The following is a 20152-nucleotide window of genomic DNA, read 5'->3' as shown; positions in this document are numbered from 1 at the left end:
GTTTCTATTCATTTTCAAGGCCTTAATTCATTAAAATATTTGAGTTTATCTGAGTTTTGGAATAGTGTAAAAATTAAGTTGATTTTGCCAACTAGTTGATTTTTCAAACTGTTAACTGGATTAAACATTTCCCTTTTTGCAGCTCAGATCTAGTGCTCCCTAAAGGTAGAGAAGAGCCAGAATCCCAAAAGTCTTTTACATGCTTTACCCAAACCTTGTGGAGAAAAAAAAAAAAGCAAATATATAGTGTTTATTTTTGCAGATGCAGAATGCATCAGAAACTAAAGATCTGTCATGACCCTCAATATGTGTTACAAATCTGCCTTTATTTTTCCAGTTAAACCAATTAAGACACCTTAAACTGCAAAAAGAAATTTATTAAACCTTAGTTTTTATTGTGTGTAACTACACAATATAAAGGGAGATGGGTTAATTATACCATACACACATCCAAGAGGTTTTATTTTCTCGGTAAATACTGAGTGAAAAAGTAACATGGTTCAGCAAATTCTAGTTTGATAGATTTTTGGTGAGAAAGAAGATGAGAAGTGTTTGCAGCAGTTTTCAATGTTTAATCTATTTTAAAATATACGATGTAATCCTGAGGAAGAAGTCTTGATTTATCTTCCCCTTGCACATCCCAAATTCAGGGCATCCAGGTCCTGTTACAAGAGAGAGGCTGCAGAAATATGTGCTTTACCATATTGATCCTGTTTTCTCTTCTACCTGTGACCTTCTACAGTGTAATACTGTTGTGTGGGGGTTTGTCAGTGGATACTCTGAGCCAGTTGAGTGTTGTCTGCCTGACAGAGTCACTTTGACCAGCTCTGCACTTCATGAGTAATGTGGAGTGGATCTGATAGAAGAATCCAATGCCAATAAAGTACTCAGTTAGCAGGATGTGGTATAAACATTAAGAGCTTCCTTTTGTGAATTTAGATAACGTTGTGTGCAAGTGGAAGGTATGTGGAGAAACCTTTTGGCTGCTGCAGCATCCTGTGAAAGTTCTTTCCCTATGCAGGCTAACTAAGAAACACCTGTAGCTCGTTACACTGGGAAAGTTACCTTTCACAGGATGCTGCAGCAGCCAAAAGGTTTCTCCACAGAAGGTATGCAACAAAGAGGTGGCAAAACCATATGGAAATACCGATGCGTCTCACAGGATGAATTTCATTTAAGATAGGCACAATTAACTTCTTTTTCTCTAAGTTTTTCCAGACTGAAGCTTCTTAAAATGCAGTTGGGGCACAGGATTTACTTTTTGACATTTTGCTACTGTTAGATTGTGTTCAGTATAGATAGCCTGGTCTTTGATATGGTACTTGAAAAATCATCCAGTATTATTCTCAACCTAACCTGCAGCTGTATGCTCCCTGGGGAAATTAAGATGGATTAGAGATTTTGTGCATCTATGTACTGTTGTTTTTCACAATGTAATGATGTGTATGAATATAAAAATCCAATGCAGTTGGAAATGAACTTCTTAGAGCACCGTTATGAGCTCTACTTCATCAGCAATTTATGATTTATTTTCGCTAGATTAAGAAACTGTATTTTAGAAGAGCCATTCTGATTACAAAGCTATGTATGGTAAGGAGGTATGGTAGGCTGTAAAATAATGAAGATGCTTCTTTAACTATCTTAAGATTTTTCATGCTATTTCTGTATATGAATGTTCATCAAAATACATATTTTCCATTACTGAGTTGCCTGTATCCTAACGCATGGGGAAGAGGACGCCCAAAGAAATATGTAAATATGTGTTGTTTTCTGAACTCTTCTTTTAAAACCCGCATTCTTTCTCTCACAGTGAAAACTCACATGCAACAAGGATTAATTTCTGTTGCTGCTCGTACTGTGATAACACATCTAGTCAACCACTTAGGCCACTATCCTATGAGCGGAGGTCCTGCTATGCTAACCAGTCAAGTGTGTGAAAACAACGACAATCCATACAGTGAAAGTCCTGAACTTTCTCCTGAACTTTTTGAGAACCCAAACCTTCAATTCTTTGTGTTAAACAATACTTCCCTGGTGTCTTGCATACAAATCCAAGCAGAAGATGACATGCCTGGAGGAGGACTGTCTGCTGGACTTGCATCTGCTAATTCGAATGTGAGAATTATAGTGCGTGATCTATCTGGCAAATACTCGTGGGATTCAGCTATTTTGTATGGACCATCATCTTTATGTGGATCTTCGCAACAAACGTCTTTTGCACTTTCGTTATCTCAACAAGATAAACCAGAAGATGCTCTTTCATCTTTTGAGCATGTGGAGGATGTATCTGCAAGGGATGGAATTACACTCCAAGTAAAAAGGAAATTTAGAGACACTGTACCAACATGGGATACAATTAGGGATGAAGAAGATGCCCTTGATGAGCTCCTGCAGTATTTAGGTGTTACAAGCCCTGAATGCTTACAGAGAACTGGTGTCTCACTCAACATACCTGCTCCTCAACCAGTCTGCATTTCAGAGAAGCAGGAGAACGATGTCATAAATGCGATTCTGAAACAGCACACAGAAGAGAGGGAGTTTGTTGAAAAGCATTTCAGTGATTTAAATATGAGGGCTATGGAGCAGGACGAGCCAACCTCACAAAAGCCCCAGTCAGCGTTTTACTACTGCAGATTACTTCTCAGTATACTGGGAATGAATTCTTGGGATAAAAGGTAAAAAGCAAAGATAAGACTTACAATTTAAGAGCTTTATTTTAAGGAATCATGCTATTCTTACCATATAATAATAGTTGATCATAGAGTTGGTTAAGCCGAAAATACTCCAGGCCAACAAAAAAGGAGAGGGAATGTGCGACTAAGGGGAAAATGGCAGTTTTCTTCCGTGTTTCAACCTGTCATTTAGAGAGACAGAAAGGAGGAACCTGTTGCCTTTATTGCTATTTATATTAATTCCTCAGAACAATGTTGAAAGGCAAATTGAAGGAGTGATGTTTTTTCTAATAATCATAGAGTCGTTTAGATTTGAAAAGGCTGTACTCAATACTATCATTTTTCATACTCTGAACAGTCAGAATTCAGTGATAAATGCAATCACTTTTTTTAGGAGTTTAGCTTAACCTGTCATTTACTTTGTGTAAGATGGAAAAATGATCTCTTCATAGTTGGGATGGGATAGATGAGTGTTATACAACTACCACAAGAGTTAACTGCAGGTTCAGAAAGCTGATGATGAAAAGACATTCTAGATGTGGAAAGTAATCTTACCATCTTCTCAGCGCTGTGCAAGACTCAGAGTAGCCCTAAAGACAAACTCAATTGAAATTGAGGCATTGAAATATTTTCTTACTACAAAGGGAAATGGATATTCTGTAAAACAAAAGTAATCTGTGTCACTGAGATATCACTGGAATCAGAAAAAATTTTGATGTTGTAACCCTTCTTATTTGGGTCTTTAATTCCTCAAGGCAGTCTGGTTTTGAACAGTACTGCTCTTAAACTCATTCCACTGTGTTTTGTGGTAAACATCTTAAGCACAGTTTAAAAGAAATGGAAAGTGCCTTTCTTGCTCTAACATACTGTTTCGTTTTTTCTAAAAATTGTTACAGCTGGCTGGGTGACTAGTCAGCTATGGTCTGCTCTCTTCTGCAATTCAGAATAGCTAAAGCTCTGTGTTTAATGCACTAACTCCCTAAAACAGCAGATTATGGGAGTGTCTTTTGTTACTGAGTGTGTATGTTACAGCCTAATAAAATGTGCAGCTTACATGTGTGTCTAAGGGAGTTTCGTCTGTTCTTCTGTAGAGAAGAGATTGACCCCAGTTAGATCCAACAGGTTGACAGAAGAAAGTGGAAAGAAATAAAGGTTGTACTCAGGGCTATAATGGATACAGAAGATTTCCTGGAGTAAAAGAAGTTACTTTTGTATATCTTTTTAGAAGATATCTTTATATTTTATATAAGAAGGGACTACCAAAAAGCCAAAGCATTTATTGACTGTTCTTGAATGCACTTGGAAATGTTCTGGTACTGTTCTGTATCCATCAGTGAACATGTGATAAGAGTTACAAATTTGTCTGTTTAGAAGGAGCTTTCATCTCCTGAAGAAAAATGAGAAGTTACTTCGAGAACTCAGAAATTTGGACTCAAGACAATGGTAAATTCTTTTAATGGCTGCCTACTTAGTTGTTTTAAATGTGCTTGTACTTAAATGACTCTAATTGCATGGATGTGAGTTGAACTAATTTTTAAAATAGTTTTGTAAATTATTCATGTGTTTTCCACTGTAGTGTAGTTATTGTTATATTGAAGTTGCATTGATGTTATTTGTAGAGTGAAACTCTACGAGTAGAGTATCATGAGAGAGAACAAACTGAAAAATAATTTAAAATTATGAACATTCGTATGCATAACATGGAATAGTTGTAAACCCTTGCTATATCAAAGTCTCCACATTTTAAGCATTGGCTAATATTTAGCTGTTTTCCAGTGCTGTTAGTATCTGAAGACATGGAATTCTAGTTGGAGTTGTAGAACAGAATTAAAAACTTTGAATTGTTTTTGTGGAAGTGGAAAAAAATCCAGTGGAGGTTTTAGAAGTGTGAGAAACCACCTTCAGTTGCTCCAATGTCTGACAGCAGGCTGTGAACAGAAGACATTGCTGTAGTACTTACAGGTTCTTAATTCAGTTGCTTCCGCTGCATTTGCCACAGCATTCACAAGGCACTGTTGTTAATGGGCAGTACAGTGTCGATAATGCCTGTGTTACAGGTTTTGCTCATTTCAGAAGCCCAGCTATTCCATTAGCAAGTGGTACTGCCAGTACCATCCTACGTCTTAGAAGTGGTGAAAGGGGTAGTAAATGCCGTTCCTGTATAGCAAAACTTTAGGCTCTAGAGAAGATCAGACTAGAAAAGACAGAACGGGAATATGGAAATATAGAAGGTATTCAGAAAGAAGCCATATAGTTGTACTTTACTTCCACTATCTCTTTTGATGTTTTAAAAGCCATGCTCTGTGTGTACTGTTTGCATATTTTGATTTCATATTAGTAAAGGCACTGTCATGCAGTGACAATTCTCTGTTTTACAGCCGAGAGACACACAAGATCGCAGTGTTTTATGTTGCTGAGGGACAAGAAGATAAACACTCCATTCTTACTAATACTGGGGGAAGCCAAGCCTATGAGGATTTTGTAGCTGGTCTTGGCTGGGAGGTATTTATTAAAATGTTTTTATCCTAAGTTTGTTTACAGAGAAAATTACAGATCCCTTGAAGTATTTTAAGTCTTTGGCTCTTTAGCATTACTCACAACTACTGAAATACACTGTATTGCAAGTAGGATGTAGAGAATAATTCTAGTTTTTATTTCATTAGCAATACTAGCTGTTTAATTTTAAGCTCTTTCAATGTAAGAAAGTTTGTGCAGGCAGAGATGATTCTTCGGTGTGCATTCCTGTACTTGTCTCTCATGGACTGATTAGGAGGCATCTTGATTTCCCCGTAGGCTAGTAAAGTGCCTACAGTCCATTGAAATTTGCTCAAATTTGGGAATCCAAAAACTACAAACATGCAGCTTCTGTTATGCCCCCTTCTTCATGCCTTCCACTGCGGGCGTGTATCTGTTCACACACTCCACTCCGTGTCTCTTCCAGCAGTCACAAATACTGTGATGTACCCCATCGTCTATATGGACCTGAAATTCTTTAGTGACCAGTTTGATACTGTTAATGAGGATTTACTTTTTTGCATCATTTCTTTCTGACGTACAGGTTTAAATTCCTTTGTAAAGTTCAACTTGGCACTGTTGCACAGAAGTACAGGAATCACTTCTGCTCCTGGTTGGCCACATAAGAATCTGCAGGTTTTCTGTTCCTCTGTGACTTGTGTTCACCAGGAGTGTCCACAGCAGTGTCCATCTTGTTCTTTTTCTTACTCCTTAGTTATATAAGAGCACTACTAGATTAGCAGTGTGGATAACGGCTCTGGCTTTTGCACAAGAACAGAAGAAAACTGCTAGAAGTCTGCTAACTGTCATGAGCATAGATGTTTATTTCCCGCATTCCTGATTCTTCAGGAGAAAAAAAAAATCACATTAATGTCTTCAAATATCCTTCTTTAGTGGGTTGTTTCTCTTAGCCTTTATTAGCTAGATCAGAGAGTTGGTAATTTGGATTAATATTCCATGATAAGGCGTCTAATATTTTAACCTATTAACATTAAATTCTGGATCTTTTATTAACAGAAAAGCAAATATATCCCATGTGGGCAGAGATTAAATGTGTTCACATCTGAGATACAGTTTTCTTTAGGCACTGTTGTAAAAGGGAAATAGCACGTTGAGCATGCTTGTTGGTTTCAATGCCAAACTATTTCCCATAGAACTAAGATTTGGAAACTTATTTATGAATTATCAGTTAGTTTTCTTGATTTTTTTTCATATTCACGGAATGAAAATTTCTCATGAAAGTATATGGAAGGTAATAAGACAATTTAAAATTGTCTGACTCTCACGCAGGCTTTCTTCTAAGCTCCAGTCAAGGCTGATGTAGTATCACAGAATTTTTAAGAATTCAAAAAGCACATGTAAGTGACTACAGTCGACTGATCAGGGAATAACACAGTAAATACTTGTTTACATATCCTTTCCTTTACTGTAACCTCGTCTTCCCAGCAGCATCTGTGGTGACCATGGAATACAGAATGCCACTGCACTGCAGTTGATTTCCAGTCTAGTCAGCAAGTCTGAGCTCTTTTAGAAAAGCATAACTAATGTTGTGAAAAAGGCCTTCATCTTTAAAAATTCAGTTGAAAGTGCATTTCAAAGTGTAAGGAATGTATTTATCACCTGATGATTTTTTTTTTTCTCCTAATGCTTCCTGGGCTTTACTTCTAGGTAAATCTCACAAACCATTGTGGCTTTATGGGAGGACTGCAAAAAAACAAAAGCACTGGGCTGACCACTCCATATTTTGCTACCTCGACAGTAGAAGTAATGTTCCATGTGTCAACAAGAATGCCGTCTGACTCAGATGACTCTTTAACAAAAAAGGTAGGTATTTCTGAATAACAGATTTTCTTTTGATAATAAATCCAGAGAAATTAGAGTAAAAGAAAATCCAGTAACTTTTTCTAAAAACCTGTGTAATATCTTGACACTTTTACCTGCTAATAGTTGGTATTTTACTGAAGCAGGTTAAGCCATATAAATAGTTGTCTACCAGTTTCTGATTTTGCCATACTGGTGATTTTTGCCGTCATTGCAAACGTTGGCAGGATCACATGTATAGTAGTGAAAAACGAAGGGAGGTAATGGTTTGTGTAGAAGAAAAAGCATTATGTCTGAATGATGTTTTAATAAATATGGGGTGAGTACTTTCTAAGATGACTTTTTGTTCGCTTAAGAGTCACGTGCTGTCTATTAACATAACTTTTTTTTGGAAGGGAAAGTTAAAAATACTAAAATTTCAACAGTTTATTGCATATAAGGTGTTTTGTCTTGGAACAGGCACATATGCTCAACAGTGATATGATCTCTCATAGCTATATTAAGAAAAAAATGGTTTTCTGTATTGGTATTTTTTTCTTTAGAATTTAATAAATTCCACATTAGTGATAATAAGTTACAATCTCGAACATGTGTCCTATTATAAATGAACAATTGGCCATCATTAGACTGTCCCCCGTCCTGCGTACATACATCTTCAGATGTGCTAATCCATTCAGTAGACACGTTAATGAGCGCTGGTTGAAGTGTAATATTGGAGGAACTGAAGCTGGTTGACCTCAGCATGGAGTTTAATACTTGTAATTAAATTAGACAGTAGACAGTTAGTAAAGAGAGAAATAGCCATGCCTCTGGCAAGCTTCAATTATTAATGACTTTTTTGTTCTTTGTGTTCAACTTGAAGAAAAAAATATTATTGTTATTGTTATTATTATAGACTGACTATGAGTTCTAACTTCTCACTGTCGCATCTTAGGTTGGTTTGTTTGGTGGGTTTTTTTTATTAAAAAATGTTTTTTCTTGTATGCCTGTGGTGCTGGGTCCTTTCTGTTCTTTATTTCCTGAAGTAGAGCCAGAGTAGCAGATTGTCAAATGATTTATAAAAGTGGTTTAATAGCAAAAATAACTATTGTTGCTATTGTTCTAGTATAGAAAAGCATGTATATGTATATTTTTCTAAGTTGATTGACTTCTGTATGTTTTAAACAGAAATGTAGTTTTATAAAACACAGCTTGTAATTATCCTTACAATGTTTATTTATAATGTTTGAATAAGAGAACATTAAAATGTGTTAACAAGTGGGAAGATGGATCACAGTGAAAATTAATTAATAATAAGTAACTTGCAAATGCTGTGGACTTCAGCAGAATACACAGGCAGGATTTCATGTCTGTTTCCAGGAGCACCCTAAATCTACATATAGCTGTTCCTGCCAGGCAAGGTTCAGTGCTGGTCCAGGCTTCCTGTGATTTAGCTTGTGAAAATGGGGTCAGCTGGACTTTTTGACAACTCCAGCTTGCCTCAGGCCCATTTCTCTCCTCCTTTACCCACAATCTCACTCATCAGTACTTTGGAATATTTGGGGTCTGGTATGGTTATGTAGAGTGTATCAAAAGATTGGGATTGTATTTGTAGCGCAGCTGCTGATGAGCTGTTTAATCAAGCTGCTTTATTTCTGTTTGAGTTTCTTTCCTGTTCTTCCTCAGTGTGTGGGTTTTGCTCTTCTTTCTAAGCCCAGTTTCCCCACAAGTGGAGGCTTGTGAGCCTGCCTTTATGTCTCTCCTCCCTTCCCTAACACCTTTTGACGCATTTCAATTGAATTTAATAGAGACGTGTTTCCAAGGTGTTAATTTCATGTATGTTTGATGAAGATTGGCTAAGTAAAGGAGGTAGAGTGAGAGAGACTCTTAGTGCTCCTACTCATCAGGTAAAGACTGCATGAGAAGAAGCATTAGACATCAAGGCACCAGCACCAAAGAGACATGCTGTGGAAGTCATCCCAAACTTGAAAAAAGCATCAACTGAAGTTCCCATCTTGGGAGAAGCCAGCAAGTGGTATCAGGAGACAGGAGTAGGAAAACAGGCTTAATTCTTTTACTAGTTCTGCAACTACTTGTGCTGCTTAGACTGAACACAGCAGCAAAAGGAATGTGTTTTATGAGGTGGTGTTCAGCTTACACATGCTTTATGGGACCTCAAAATCATTTGAGTGCCGTGTGTGTGCTAACAATTGTAATTGTTCTGAGTGCATGTACTGTTCATGACCTCCAGAGAAACTTGAGTTTTGAGCTTCTCTACAGGTCTTTCATGTGCTTTCTTTGTCTCATTCAATGGGAGAAAAACAAGCAAACTTGCAGTAGTTGGCTTAGAACTGCTACTGGTTTTTATATTGTAAATGTGCCTAGAGGTGCATGATAGGTTCATCTTATAAATGGAAATTAAATTAAATTAAACCAAAACTTCTTCCTGCCAGCCCAGCCACTACAAAATCAAGATTCTGCTGTTTCAGAGTCTAAGCCAATTTTAAACTTATTTTCTGTCAGACTTACAGAGTAGTAAATAAAACTTTTAAGTGTCTCGGATACCTCTGAAGCATTCGTTACTGAAGACATAAACAAGAGCAAGAAAAGACATGAATTCAAGGAGAACAAATGAAAATCCCATGAATTCGTAAAAGAACTTAATATTGAAATGCATATATAAAATAGGTATTTAAATTTCAAATGTAACTTAGATACTTAATGCTGATAATGCAATCCATATTGATTTTCTTAGAATTAAAGGTTAGAGTAAAAAGTATTTATACTACCTTTACAAGAACAAACTTGCAAAGAAAATTTCAGAATTAAATAAAACTGTGAAGACTCTCAGTTCACAGAGTGAGAAAGCTCACGTATGTGCCTCTGCAGCTTATCACCTGTCTAGCTGCTCCTTCTTTAGCATGATACAGGAGTGAAGGCATTGTAGGTGGGAATATTATACACAAGATATATAAATAAAAAGTAGTAATGTTATTAGTGATTGGAATAATAATTCATCTTGGGCTTTGGGTGTATTACATGATTCTAGGTTATGTGTGAGATCATCCTAACCACATAAAAGATTTATAGTTCCCAGTATTTATAGCTAGTTTTTTTATTGTGATATTAAAATGTATTGGGAACTTGAAGGTTTATAGATGTAAATTATTAGTACAATATTTTTTTGAAGTTAAAAATCAGTACACGTTACTTAAAAAAAAAAAAAAAACCACAACAGCAAACACACCATAGTTGTTTCAACAAAGTTACATGAAAAATTCAACTAGAGGGTACATAGGCTATAGACAGCAGTGCTGCTTACATTTAATGGACACAAGTAGCTGCAGTAAGCCATTACTTCAGATGTTTCTGCTCCTTCTGTTCTTTTTATAATGAACACTTTCATTTTTTCAGAAGAAAAAAGTTGGGGCTAGCTGTTATATCATAAGAAAACATAATAGCTTTTTTTCTCCCTCCTTTAGGTAAGTGGGTATTAGAAATTACAGTAATTTTGGCAAGAGTTCAAGGGTTAATGCAACAGATAAATAAAAGGAATTTTCTGTAAATTGAGCCCTGCATTATTTCACTTGTCTTGCCTTTCCAAACCTAACTCATTTAATTTTAAAAAGTAAATACTTAAATTCTTCCTGACAGTGTGCTTTGCTTTTACTATCGTTTATTACTTCAATTATACTTGGTATCACTTAGAACAATCTGCCATTTGGAAATTTCAGTATAGCCTGCAGCTTAGTATTAAGTCTGGCTGCTATTGTAACATGTACAGCATATGACACTAATGTATCAAAATTAGATTTGATCATCCCTCCTGGTTATATTTATTTCACGTTTCTTTTGTATTCAGTTAACATAAATGTATTAGGAGAGCTGACACATGATGATGGCTATAGAGTAAGAATATTTTAAAGTATTTTGAGTTAAATTTGAAATTTCAGGTAACCTAACAGTCGGTCATTTTTATATATTTGTTTTAATGGAGTAGAGTTTCAAAGCAAGCCTAAAAAAATCTGTTTGTCTCTGACATCTCCTCAGGGCTGTCTTCCCGACAGCTCAGGTTCAAAATGGCTAAAACAGAGCTCTTAATCTCTTTCTCATTGCCACCTTTCTGGATCACCACGGATAACACAACCATTGTGCCTGTCACTTGTGCCCATAGCCTGAAATAATCTTTAATTTGGTCCACTTTCTGGATTTTTACGTTCAGTCTGTGCTTTTGACTCTGTTCTTTTTTCTGCGTAACGTTTCTTGCAACATAGCCTTTCTATACATGCAGGTAAAACTTATCCACTGTGTCCTAAACAGGTGTTTTGATTGCTGAACCTTCCTTCTCTGGCCTTGACACTTTTCTTCTTGAAGAATGCTGCTATAAAAGATGTTTTTTTCCAATCTTTAACTCCTTTTTACAGTTTCTTTGCATTTGTCCATCTCTGTTTTTGTGTTTTCCCTTATGCTGAAATAATAAACTCTCTAGAGCAGTTTGATCTGCACTTATGCAATATTTCACATTTTAGAATATTTCTATGTAACATATAGTTCCAGGTGTTTCAGCTGTAGTGTATTACCAGTTACTTGAAGTGTAACATTATTTTAGAGAGTTTTATTATTCATATTATTGCTGTACCTTATGTCTCTAATAAGGATTTGCACTTTGTTTTGCTTACTGTGATTTATGCCACATACTAAGTTGTAAATTTAGGAAGACGAGGTCAGGAAATGAGTGTGAAGATGTAGAGGCTTACACAACTGGTGGTGAATTTTGAGTAACCATTGAGACAGGTTTCAGTTGTGGTACCTGTATGTCCTGTGTGCACCAAATCTGAATCTGTTAGATTAACAGTGGGGACCACATCTTCATCTTGGGAAACCACGTTGCTGTCTGTCCTTTAGGTTTCAATGAGCAGAGGTGATTGTAGCTCAGTATCTTTTTACCAGTTGTGTCCAGGACACTGAATTCTGGGATGCTTCCAATTCAATATAAAGACAAAGAATCCAGATTAAAGGTGAAAGAGGTGAGGCTCTGGCTCTCCTGTGGTGTAACAATTACAGCAAATGATGGAGTCTCCAAATGTTTGCTGTGCTTGCAGATGAGCTTTGGTTTGGAGCACTGCTCAATTTCAAGCTCCTTCAACAGGGAACTGAAAAATGAAGAAGAAAAACGGAAAGTCTTCTTTCTAAAAAGTTTATGCAAACTAGCAGACCTTGGAAGGCTTTTCAAGGCAATTTCAGGTATTGGATCTCTTCCACGAATCAAGTGTTGTTGATGAGTCAAGTTACCACCATTCAAGCTTTCTCATAAGCTTTGCTTGCTGACCAAGGTGAGGGCATCTGAAAGAAGCAGTAAGGAGCACTGTGTTAGTGTCAAAGCTTCTTGTGATCTACTCTTGAAAAAGGAACAGAATGACTTATCCAGAATTTAATTCATCTGCAAACATAAAGATGAAATCAGCAACACCCAATTTTGTTTACTTGTCTGTTATTTTTGTCATAGAATCATAGAATGATTTGGGTTGGAAGACACCTCAAAGATCATCTAGTTCCAACCCCCCTGCCATGGGCAGGGAAACCCTCCACTACACCAGGTTCCTTAATGCCTCATCCAACCTGGCCTTGAACACTTCCAGGGATGGGGCATCCACAACATCTCTGGGCAACCTGTTCCACTGCCTCACCACCCTCAGTGAAAAATTTCTTCCTTATATCTAATCTAAATCTCCCCTCTTTCAGTTTGAAGCCATTGCCCCTTGTCCTATCACTACATGCCCTTGTAAAAAGTCCCTCTCCAGCTTTCCTGTAGGCCCCCTTTAAGTACTGGAAGGCTGCAATAAGATCACCCCGGAGCCTTCTCTTCTCCAGGCTGAACAGCCCCAACTCTCTCAGCCTGTCTTCATAGCAGAGGTGCTCCAGCCCTTGGATCATCTTTGTTGCCCTCCTTTGGACTCTCTCCAGCAGCTCCATGTCCTTCTTGGGTTGAGGACTCCAGAGCTAAAGGCAATATTCCAGGTGGGGTCTCACGAGAGCAGAGTAGAGGGGCAGAATCCCCTCCCTCGACCTGCTGGCCACACTTCTTTTGATGCAGTCCAGGACACAGTTGGCTTTCTGGGCTGCAAGCACACATTGCCGGCTCATGTTGAGCTTCTCATCAACCAGCAGTCGCAAGTCCTTTTCGTCAGGGCTGCTCTCAATCCATTTTCTGCCCAGCCTGTACTTGTGCTTGAGATTGCCTCGACCCACGTGTAGGACCTTTCACTTGGCCTTGTTGAACTTCATGAGGTTCTCACAGGCCCACCTCTCCAGCCTGTCAAGGTCCCTCTGGATGGCATCCCTGCCCTCCAGCATGTCCACACCACCACACAGCTTGGTGTCATCTGCAAACTTGCTGAGGGTGCACTCGATCCCGCTGTCCATGTTGCCAACAAAGACGTTAAATAGCACTGGCCTCAGTACTGATCCCTGAGGAACACCACTCGTCACTGGTCTCCACTTGGACATTGAACCATTGACCACAACTCTTTGAGTGCAACCATCCAGCCAATTCCTTGTCTACCCAGTGGTCCATCCATCAAATCCATGTCTCTCCAGTTGAGAGTCATCGTCTTTTCTCCAGTTTGTCAGTCTTCTACCTCCTGTAATAGAAACAAGGCATTGGTAATAGTTTTGATTGAGTATTTTACATCTTGTTACAAACCACCATTCACGATTTATGCCATCATCCGCCTTCTTGCACCATCTGATTTTGTCTCTCAATCCATTATATGTCACAGAGATGCCATTCTACACTTTACTTAAACTGGATCTTTGCCAAATCATTCTTGGTAGTAATCATAAGGTGTGAAACACACATGACAGGACTTGAAACTCATTGGAATAATCTGACTTATTTTCCTTTACCTCTGAAAAAGTTAGTGCTTTTAGCCTGGAATGTATCCTCACACTTCTGTGGAGGTATAAAGCAAATTGGAGAGAGAAGTCACTGATAGCTTCAGTACATTTGGCATCCAAAAATACATGTCCCTTGTTACTAGTCCTCCTCCTGAAATAAACCCACAATAAACTTTTATCACACCAAAATCTGTGTCATCCTGATGTGAAACCATGCATCACTAGCGATACTCTGTCTGGGTAGAGCTTTCACAGAAGTGCAAGAACTTATGTCCTGTCTGATTAGCTGCAGGTATCAGTAATAGGTGCATAGCGGCGACCTTTGATAAATGAAATTCAGAGGCAGTGATGCCCTCAAGAAGCTGCACTATCTAAACTTTCTATATATTTTGGATTTTAAAGCTATTTATTCGACATGTGCACTGTCACGGTCCTTTGTTTGGAACAGTGTATGAGTTTGTTGTCTTTGAGTCCAAAGATAGTAAGTAAAGGAAGGCTAATTCTTCTAGTAATTAGTTCAATCTTGCTGAATTAGGAGGGGTGCAGTGCTGAGTGTATCATTCTAGTTCTTTTTGGCAGTCATTTTAATGAGTTCAGTTCAAGTCAGTGCATGAGATGGCTATCCCTCAATCTAGGATCATGTCGTTTTTTTCAGGTTCCACAAGATTTCATATCTAAACTGATTTTCCTCTTGCTTTCTCTTTGGTTAGGCAGCCTCATGCTTCCTGAGCTTTTCGCTTGCTTCTAAGTACAGGCCCATCAGTCCCTCATGCCCTTCTGTCATTGTCATATTTCAACAAATTGTTTGACTGTCATTTCACCTAGGAAGGTAGGAGAGGTTCGGGGCCTCAGAACAATTCCACAGTTCATTGTCACATACGACATTTGTCACTGCTAAGTGTCATCCGAGGTTCTGCAGCTGATGTTTGTGTGTTGTACATCAGTCAGTTACATTGCTGCCCGGTTTTGTTCTAATCTATACAAATAAAACTCAGCATGGTGAATGTCATAACCAATTCTTTTGTTGGGTTGGGTTTTACTGTTGGCACAAGAGCATGCCTAACTAAGTGTTGTTCAAAATAATTCAGCCATCTACAAAAGACGCAAAAACAGCTCACTTCAAAGGAACTGCGGTCATTGGAGATGAGATGTGTGTATGATCTGGTCCAGGCAAAACAGATGAGTTGTTGAGCATCAGACAAGATGTAGGGTATTGATGCCATCTGTCCTTGGCCCAGTCCAACACTAAAAAAAATCCTTTTCTTGTAGAAATACAACCCTGTTTTTCAGTCTGATACAATTTAAAGCCAGCAGAGAAGAGCAGAGGTGCCTTTTTTTTTTTTTTTTTGTCTCCTGCTGACAACTGGTATAAGCCTTCAGATAAGACGAAGGTAGCATTCCAGGAGATTTTGTAATATAAATAAGTGAATGCTTGCAATGAAATGTCTCTGATGACTGTGTATATGTTCTGCTTTTATTTAAAGTGCAGTTATGTTCTGAAATTGAATACAGAAAATTGTTGCATTTTATATACAATAACTTCTTGTAAGTGCTCAGATTAGTATCTGCGTGTTACCTGTTAACAGCAGTTCACCGTGCTGTCCTTTGAATAACGTCAAGGCAATTGTTTGACAAATGCTACCTACCTAAAGCTGTGCAAACAAACTGAAAACAGTGGGTGAAGACAATTGTCAGCTATAACTCGTAATCCACAAGGAGTTAAAAATGAGATTCCAGCTTGACTTTTCAGAAGTAGCCCTTACTGGAAAGAAACTCATGTTTAATAATCTGAATGTGTTTGGTCAGTATACATAAAGCCTCTCTCCATGATGTTAACATTTGTTTATCAGATGGTAGTGTTTAGCAGAAGGAGAAATTTGGAGCTTCGGTGCAGGTAATTCCAAAGTGTTCAAGATGTTCCTTAATTTGGTTACATGTTTACAATGGAGGATACAGCATGGATTTTGAGGAGCCCATTTGGCCATTCTGAGCCAAATCAAGAGCCATTTTGGGATTTTTGAGAACAGTGTGAGTTATTTTTCTAAAGGTATACAGATTTCATGGGAAATAAGCATTTAGTTTAGTTAATGAAGGGGCTGTGGAAAATGCAATAGCTGTTCTCCTTTATGAGCTTTTTGTTTTTAGTAGGCCAGTTTGGAATTTGGCTAGAATGATGAGGTTAAAGACTTCTCAGATACGTAGCTTTTAAACAGATGTTCATTTATATACTTTAAAAAATCATACAGAATTTAGTAATTTGCTGCCTGTCAGCGATTGCAATCTTCAAAGCATTTTAGTAAATCAGATTGAATCACTCTGCGTTCTTGAGATAATATTGACAAAATTTTAGCTTTCAGTAGAAAACGTTCATATATCTGTTAATTTAAATAGATGTTAGCACCAATGTGTAAAAAATCTATAGCACAAACCAATACTGTGAACTAATACTGTCATTGAAATAATAAGGGAACTGTGGTGTAGTTTGGTTATTTTATTCATTTTTCTTTATTTCTTTCTAGTGGGTTTGTCCTTTTGGAATATGAGTATTTAATATAGCTGTGTGGCTACAGAATATATTTAAACTGATGAGGTTTTATCCCTGATTTTCCAGCTAAGACATTTAGGAAATGATGAAGTACACATTGTCTGGTCAGAGCATACTCGAGATTATAGAAGAGGAATAATTCCAACAGAATTTGGTGATGTTCTTATCGTTATCTATCCCATGAAAAACCATATGTTCAGTATCCAGATCATGAAAAAGCCTGAGGTAAGGGTGGTTTTTTTTTCCTTTTGTGTTTCCTTCATACGTTTAATATGAATTGAGTTTTGTTTAGAGTCTGAGTTTTTGGTATAATAGATTGATCCAACAAGGTGATGCGTCTTTAACATTGACAACTGCAGTGGTGGTAGGATGAAGAAGAAGAGCTCAGTGAGTACAATGCATAGTAAAATCAGTAACTTGAAATTGCAAAGGCCTGATCCTGTCAAGTATATCTGCTAACATCGTAAAGTGGAAACAAATCTAGAATATCCTGTGTAATAATTTAAATATTAAGATGAAGTTGATGAACTTTTTTATCAATTTGATGCGTGACTAGGAGTTGAATAATAGCCTGCTCCAGCTTTCTCCATCCATGTCATATTCTTCTTTCTTCTTCTGAAAGCTAGTTGTCACTTTCTTCTTGATTCCATACAAGAGTTTGGAGATTAATTTAGCAAAGCAAGACCACTTAACTCTTAGGCGTATGAACACGCACTCTTTCTAATGACTATTCCTCAAATGTCTGTGCTGGTCCTGTTCTTAAACTAGTGGTTTAGGGTAGCAAACACTGACTGAGTAAAAGTAGTCATGAGCGTTTGCACTGCATAATTTCTGTGTGTGATGTCACTTGCCATGAGTTTCTATACTTTAAATATTAGAATTCTTTCTGGAAGCACTGACATTAATAAATGAGGTATGACAGAAATAGGATTCCCTCTATCTGATGATAGGCATGAAATTATATCCAGTACATGGTCGTGTTATGACTGGGTTACTTGCATTTTTAATTAATAAGCATATTCTTTCTCTTACTACTTAAAAGTACAGACTTGTATTGCTGGGGGTGTGCAGGCTAAGAGGGAAAAAGAAAACTGCTGAGCTGAGAGCAGAAATTGTTAGTCCAAAAAGGGGTCCTTGTACATGAAAAAAGAAGTATCTTCCATCAGATTTCAGTATTCTTAAAACTATGTTAAATGACTGATGGCAAAAATAATACAGGGATCTAAAATTCTTCTGCAGTATTGTCTTCATATTAGCAGGAAGAATATTTAGTGTACACGCTGCTCCCTTTGCTGATCTGATGCACAAACTTTGCTCTTCTTCACACGCTTTATGCTAGCAGGTTCAGAACTTTATTCACATGTACAGGAAATGAAGATACTTTAATAGAGTTTTAATTTTTTTTTTTAATTGCATAATGATGATTGGAGAAAAATGTAATTCCAAAACCTAAGATCCATCTGTTCAGTAAACCTTTTAAGTGCTACCTATACTAAACATCAAGGTTTTCTGTGGATCTCACAAATAAGGCTTTACGCTTAGGGTCCAAAGAGGCCAAACTTTCTCTACAGACTTCTCCTGTAAAGGGCTTACAGTCTTTTTGTATAGATATCATAGAAAGGAAGAAGAACAGATAGAAGAAGAAAAGAAAATGGAAGGTGAAGGTCGGTCTGCCAGTAATTGTATGACAGTTGCACACGGAGTTGGTCCTTGTGGACATGTTATATCTAAAGCTAGGATAAATATTATTTTAAAATTTGAGTAATTATTCCTTTTGCTTACTACCACCTACAATATTGTCATCTAACCTTTGAACCTTGTAAACATCATATGCATGACTGTTCCTAGGATTTTGGTAGTAAATGTTGGAAATAAGCTTTGCTGAGGCACAGTATTCAAATAGTTGCTTAATTTTCTTCAAATGCTGTGTTATCTGTTACCAAGGATATCAAGCAGTTATATGGCTGTATATTTCCACAAGAGGAAAGGTCTGTCATGGAGCACAATAACTGGTCTGATTATCTAGCGATGAGGAGAAAAAAAATTATATATTTGAGTGCTCTATTGTTAATGTTGATTGCTAATTGTTATAGCTAAGAACTTGCTTTATGTTGAATTTCTTAATTTTTTATTCAGGTTCCGTTCTTTGGTCCACTCTTTGATGGTGCTATTGTAAATGGAAAAATTCTTCCTATTATGGTTCGCGCAACAGCTATAAATGCAAGCCGTGCATTGAAATCATTAATCCCATTATACCAAAACTTGTATCCTTTCACTCAAATGATTTCCAAGGCATATACATTCCCTTGCAGTTCTACAGATATGATCTTCATGTTTTCTATCATCTTATATCTTTGTCAGATTAACATAGGGAAAACATTTTCAATTTTTTATGGTGATGGTGCCTTTAAGAATCTTAAACCCATAGAAGACTATTCAGACAAAGAGCAGCTTTTTTAATTCAGTGAAGAATAGATTCATTGCTGAAAAATTGCCTATTTCTAATATTTTACAACATGTACTTACCACTTCTTGTTAAACAAAATTATTTTAATGACCATTTTGTGAGTAGACTTTGTAAAATAGCAATGTCATGGTGTTTGTTGTCAAAATGACATTAGTGTCTTTGTAGAGATGCCAGAAAAGGTTATCTCTTTTTGTTGTTGTTGTTGGAAATGAAATGGTAGTTTTTTGAAAAGATTGCTCTTGGAAGAATAGATGTACCAACCAGAAATTAAAAAACATAAGGTAAGTCAGTCACTTGACTTGAGTTCTGTTATATACCTGTTAGCTAAATCAACAAGAACATACTATTTTTTAATTATAAATTGAAAAGTAAGTTTAAATTTTGATCCAAACCCAATTCTGTGCTTAAACAAGTAGTAGATACTTGTATTTGTCAGGTGATAGGTTGTTGCTAAAATGCACTGTTTTTTCTACGACTGCCTGTTAATACTCAGAGTTTTGGATTAGATATGATGAAGTGAATTTACAGATGAATGATGGATGATGTTTGATGTGATCACTTTAAATGACGTTTGTGCCGTTTCTGTAGATGACAGATGTTGATTCTTTGTATTTTTATGTTTGGAAAGGTCTGATCTTTTTGTCATTACTCAAGTGGCTTAATCAAAGAATTTAAAATGTATTATCATCATTATACCCTGAAAAGTGATGTCTTATAGTATTATATTGATGTATAGCGATGAGCAATTGGAAGACCATTTACTTTGAAATATCAAACTTTCAGTACTAAAAAGCCCCACAAACTAATTTGTTTAATTACAGAATATAGAAGTTGTAATAAATTCCTTGGACATAGCTTGCCAGCTCAGTGTCTAGGAATTGGCCAGTTCCTGAGAGCTGTACATTGCACGTTCACTTTTAATTCAGTTCTCCAAATTGTACTTTTTATATGCCTCAAAGCACTGCGTGTCATTTATGACGTCATGTGGCCTCCATTAAAATGTTGATATTTGTCTCCTCATATGGTTAGCATGATAACTGGAAAGTATTACATGTGTTTAATATTAGATAATATTGGTTGGTGGGTTTCATATCATCACGTGGTAAGCTTATGAAGCACCAGTTGGTTGGGCACTGATGTTAAAGGGCAGCTTTGTTAAGTAGTTGATGGAGTTCTTTTTCCACCTGGCCTGGAGAATCTTATATTCAGTGGTTTGTGTAAAACTTTAAAAACTAAAATGGGGGTGGGGACAGTTAT

At 37.0% G+C, this 20152-nt stretch overlaps 1 protein-coding gene across 6 annotated transcripts in view; it reads left to right on the top strand.

Annotated features, from left to right (window-relative positions):
* The window catches only part of RALGAPA1 (Ral GTPase activating protein catalytic subunit alpha 1), a 146741-nt gene that overhangs the window by 97392 nt on the left and 29197 nt on the right, over positions 1-20152 (top strand). For all 6 annotated transcript variants that reach the window (XM_086613850.1, XM_086613851.1, XM_086613848.1 and 3 more), the window contains 6 exons: positions 1811-2675; positions 4044-4115; positions 5051-5174; positions 6855-7010; positions 16495-16653; positions 18565-18692. In XM_086613850.1, the coding sequence (XP_086469976.1) occupies positions 1811-2675; positions 4044-4115; positions 5051-5174; positions 6855-7010; positions 16495-16653; positions 18565-18692 (1504 nt within the window). The remainder of the gene's footprint in view (positions 1-1810; positions 2676-4043; positions 4116-5050; positions 5175-6854; positions 7011-16494; positions 16654-18564; positions 18693-20152) is intronic.

The sequence above is a fragment of the Tauraco erythrolophus genome, chromosome 6 (assembly GCF_009769465.1).
Source record: "Tauraco erythrolophus isolate bTauEry1 chromosome 6, bTauEry1.pri, whole genome shotgun sequence".
NCBI lineage: Eukaryota > Metazoa > Chordata > Aves > Musophagiformes > Musophagidae > Tauraco > Tauraco erythrolophus.
The sequence above is the reverse complement of the archived record's forward strand: the minus strand, read 5'-3'. Positions and strand labels throughout refer to the sequence as shown.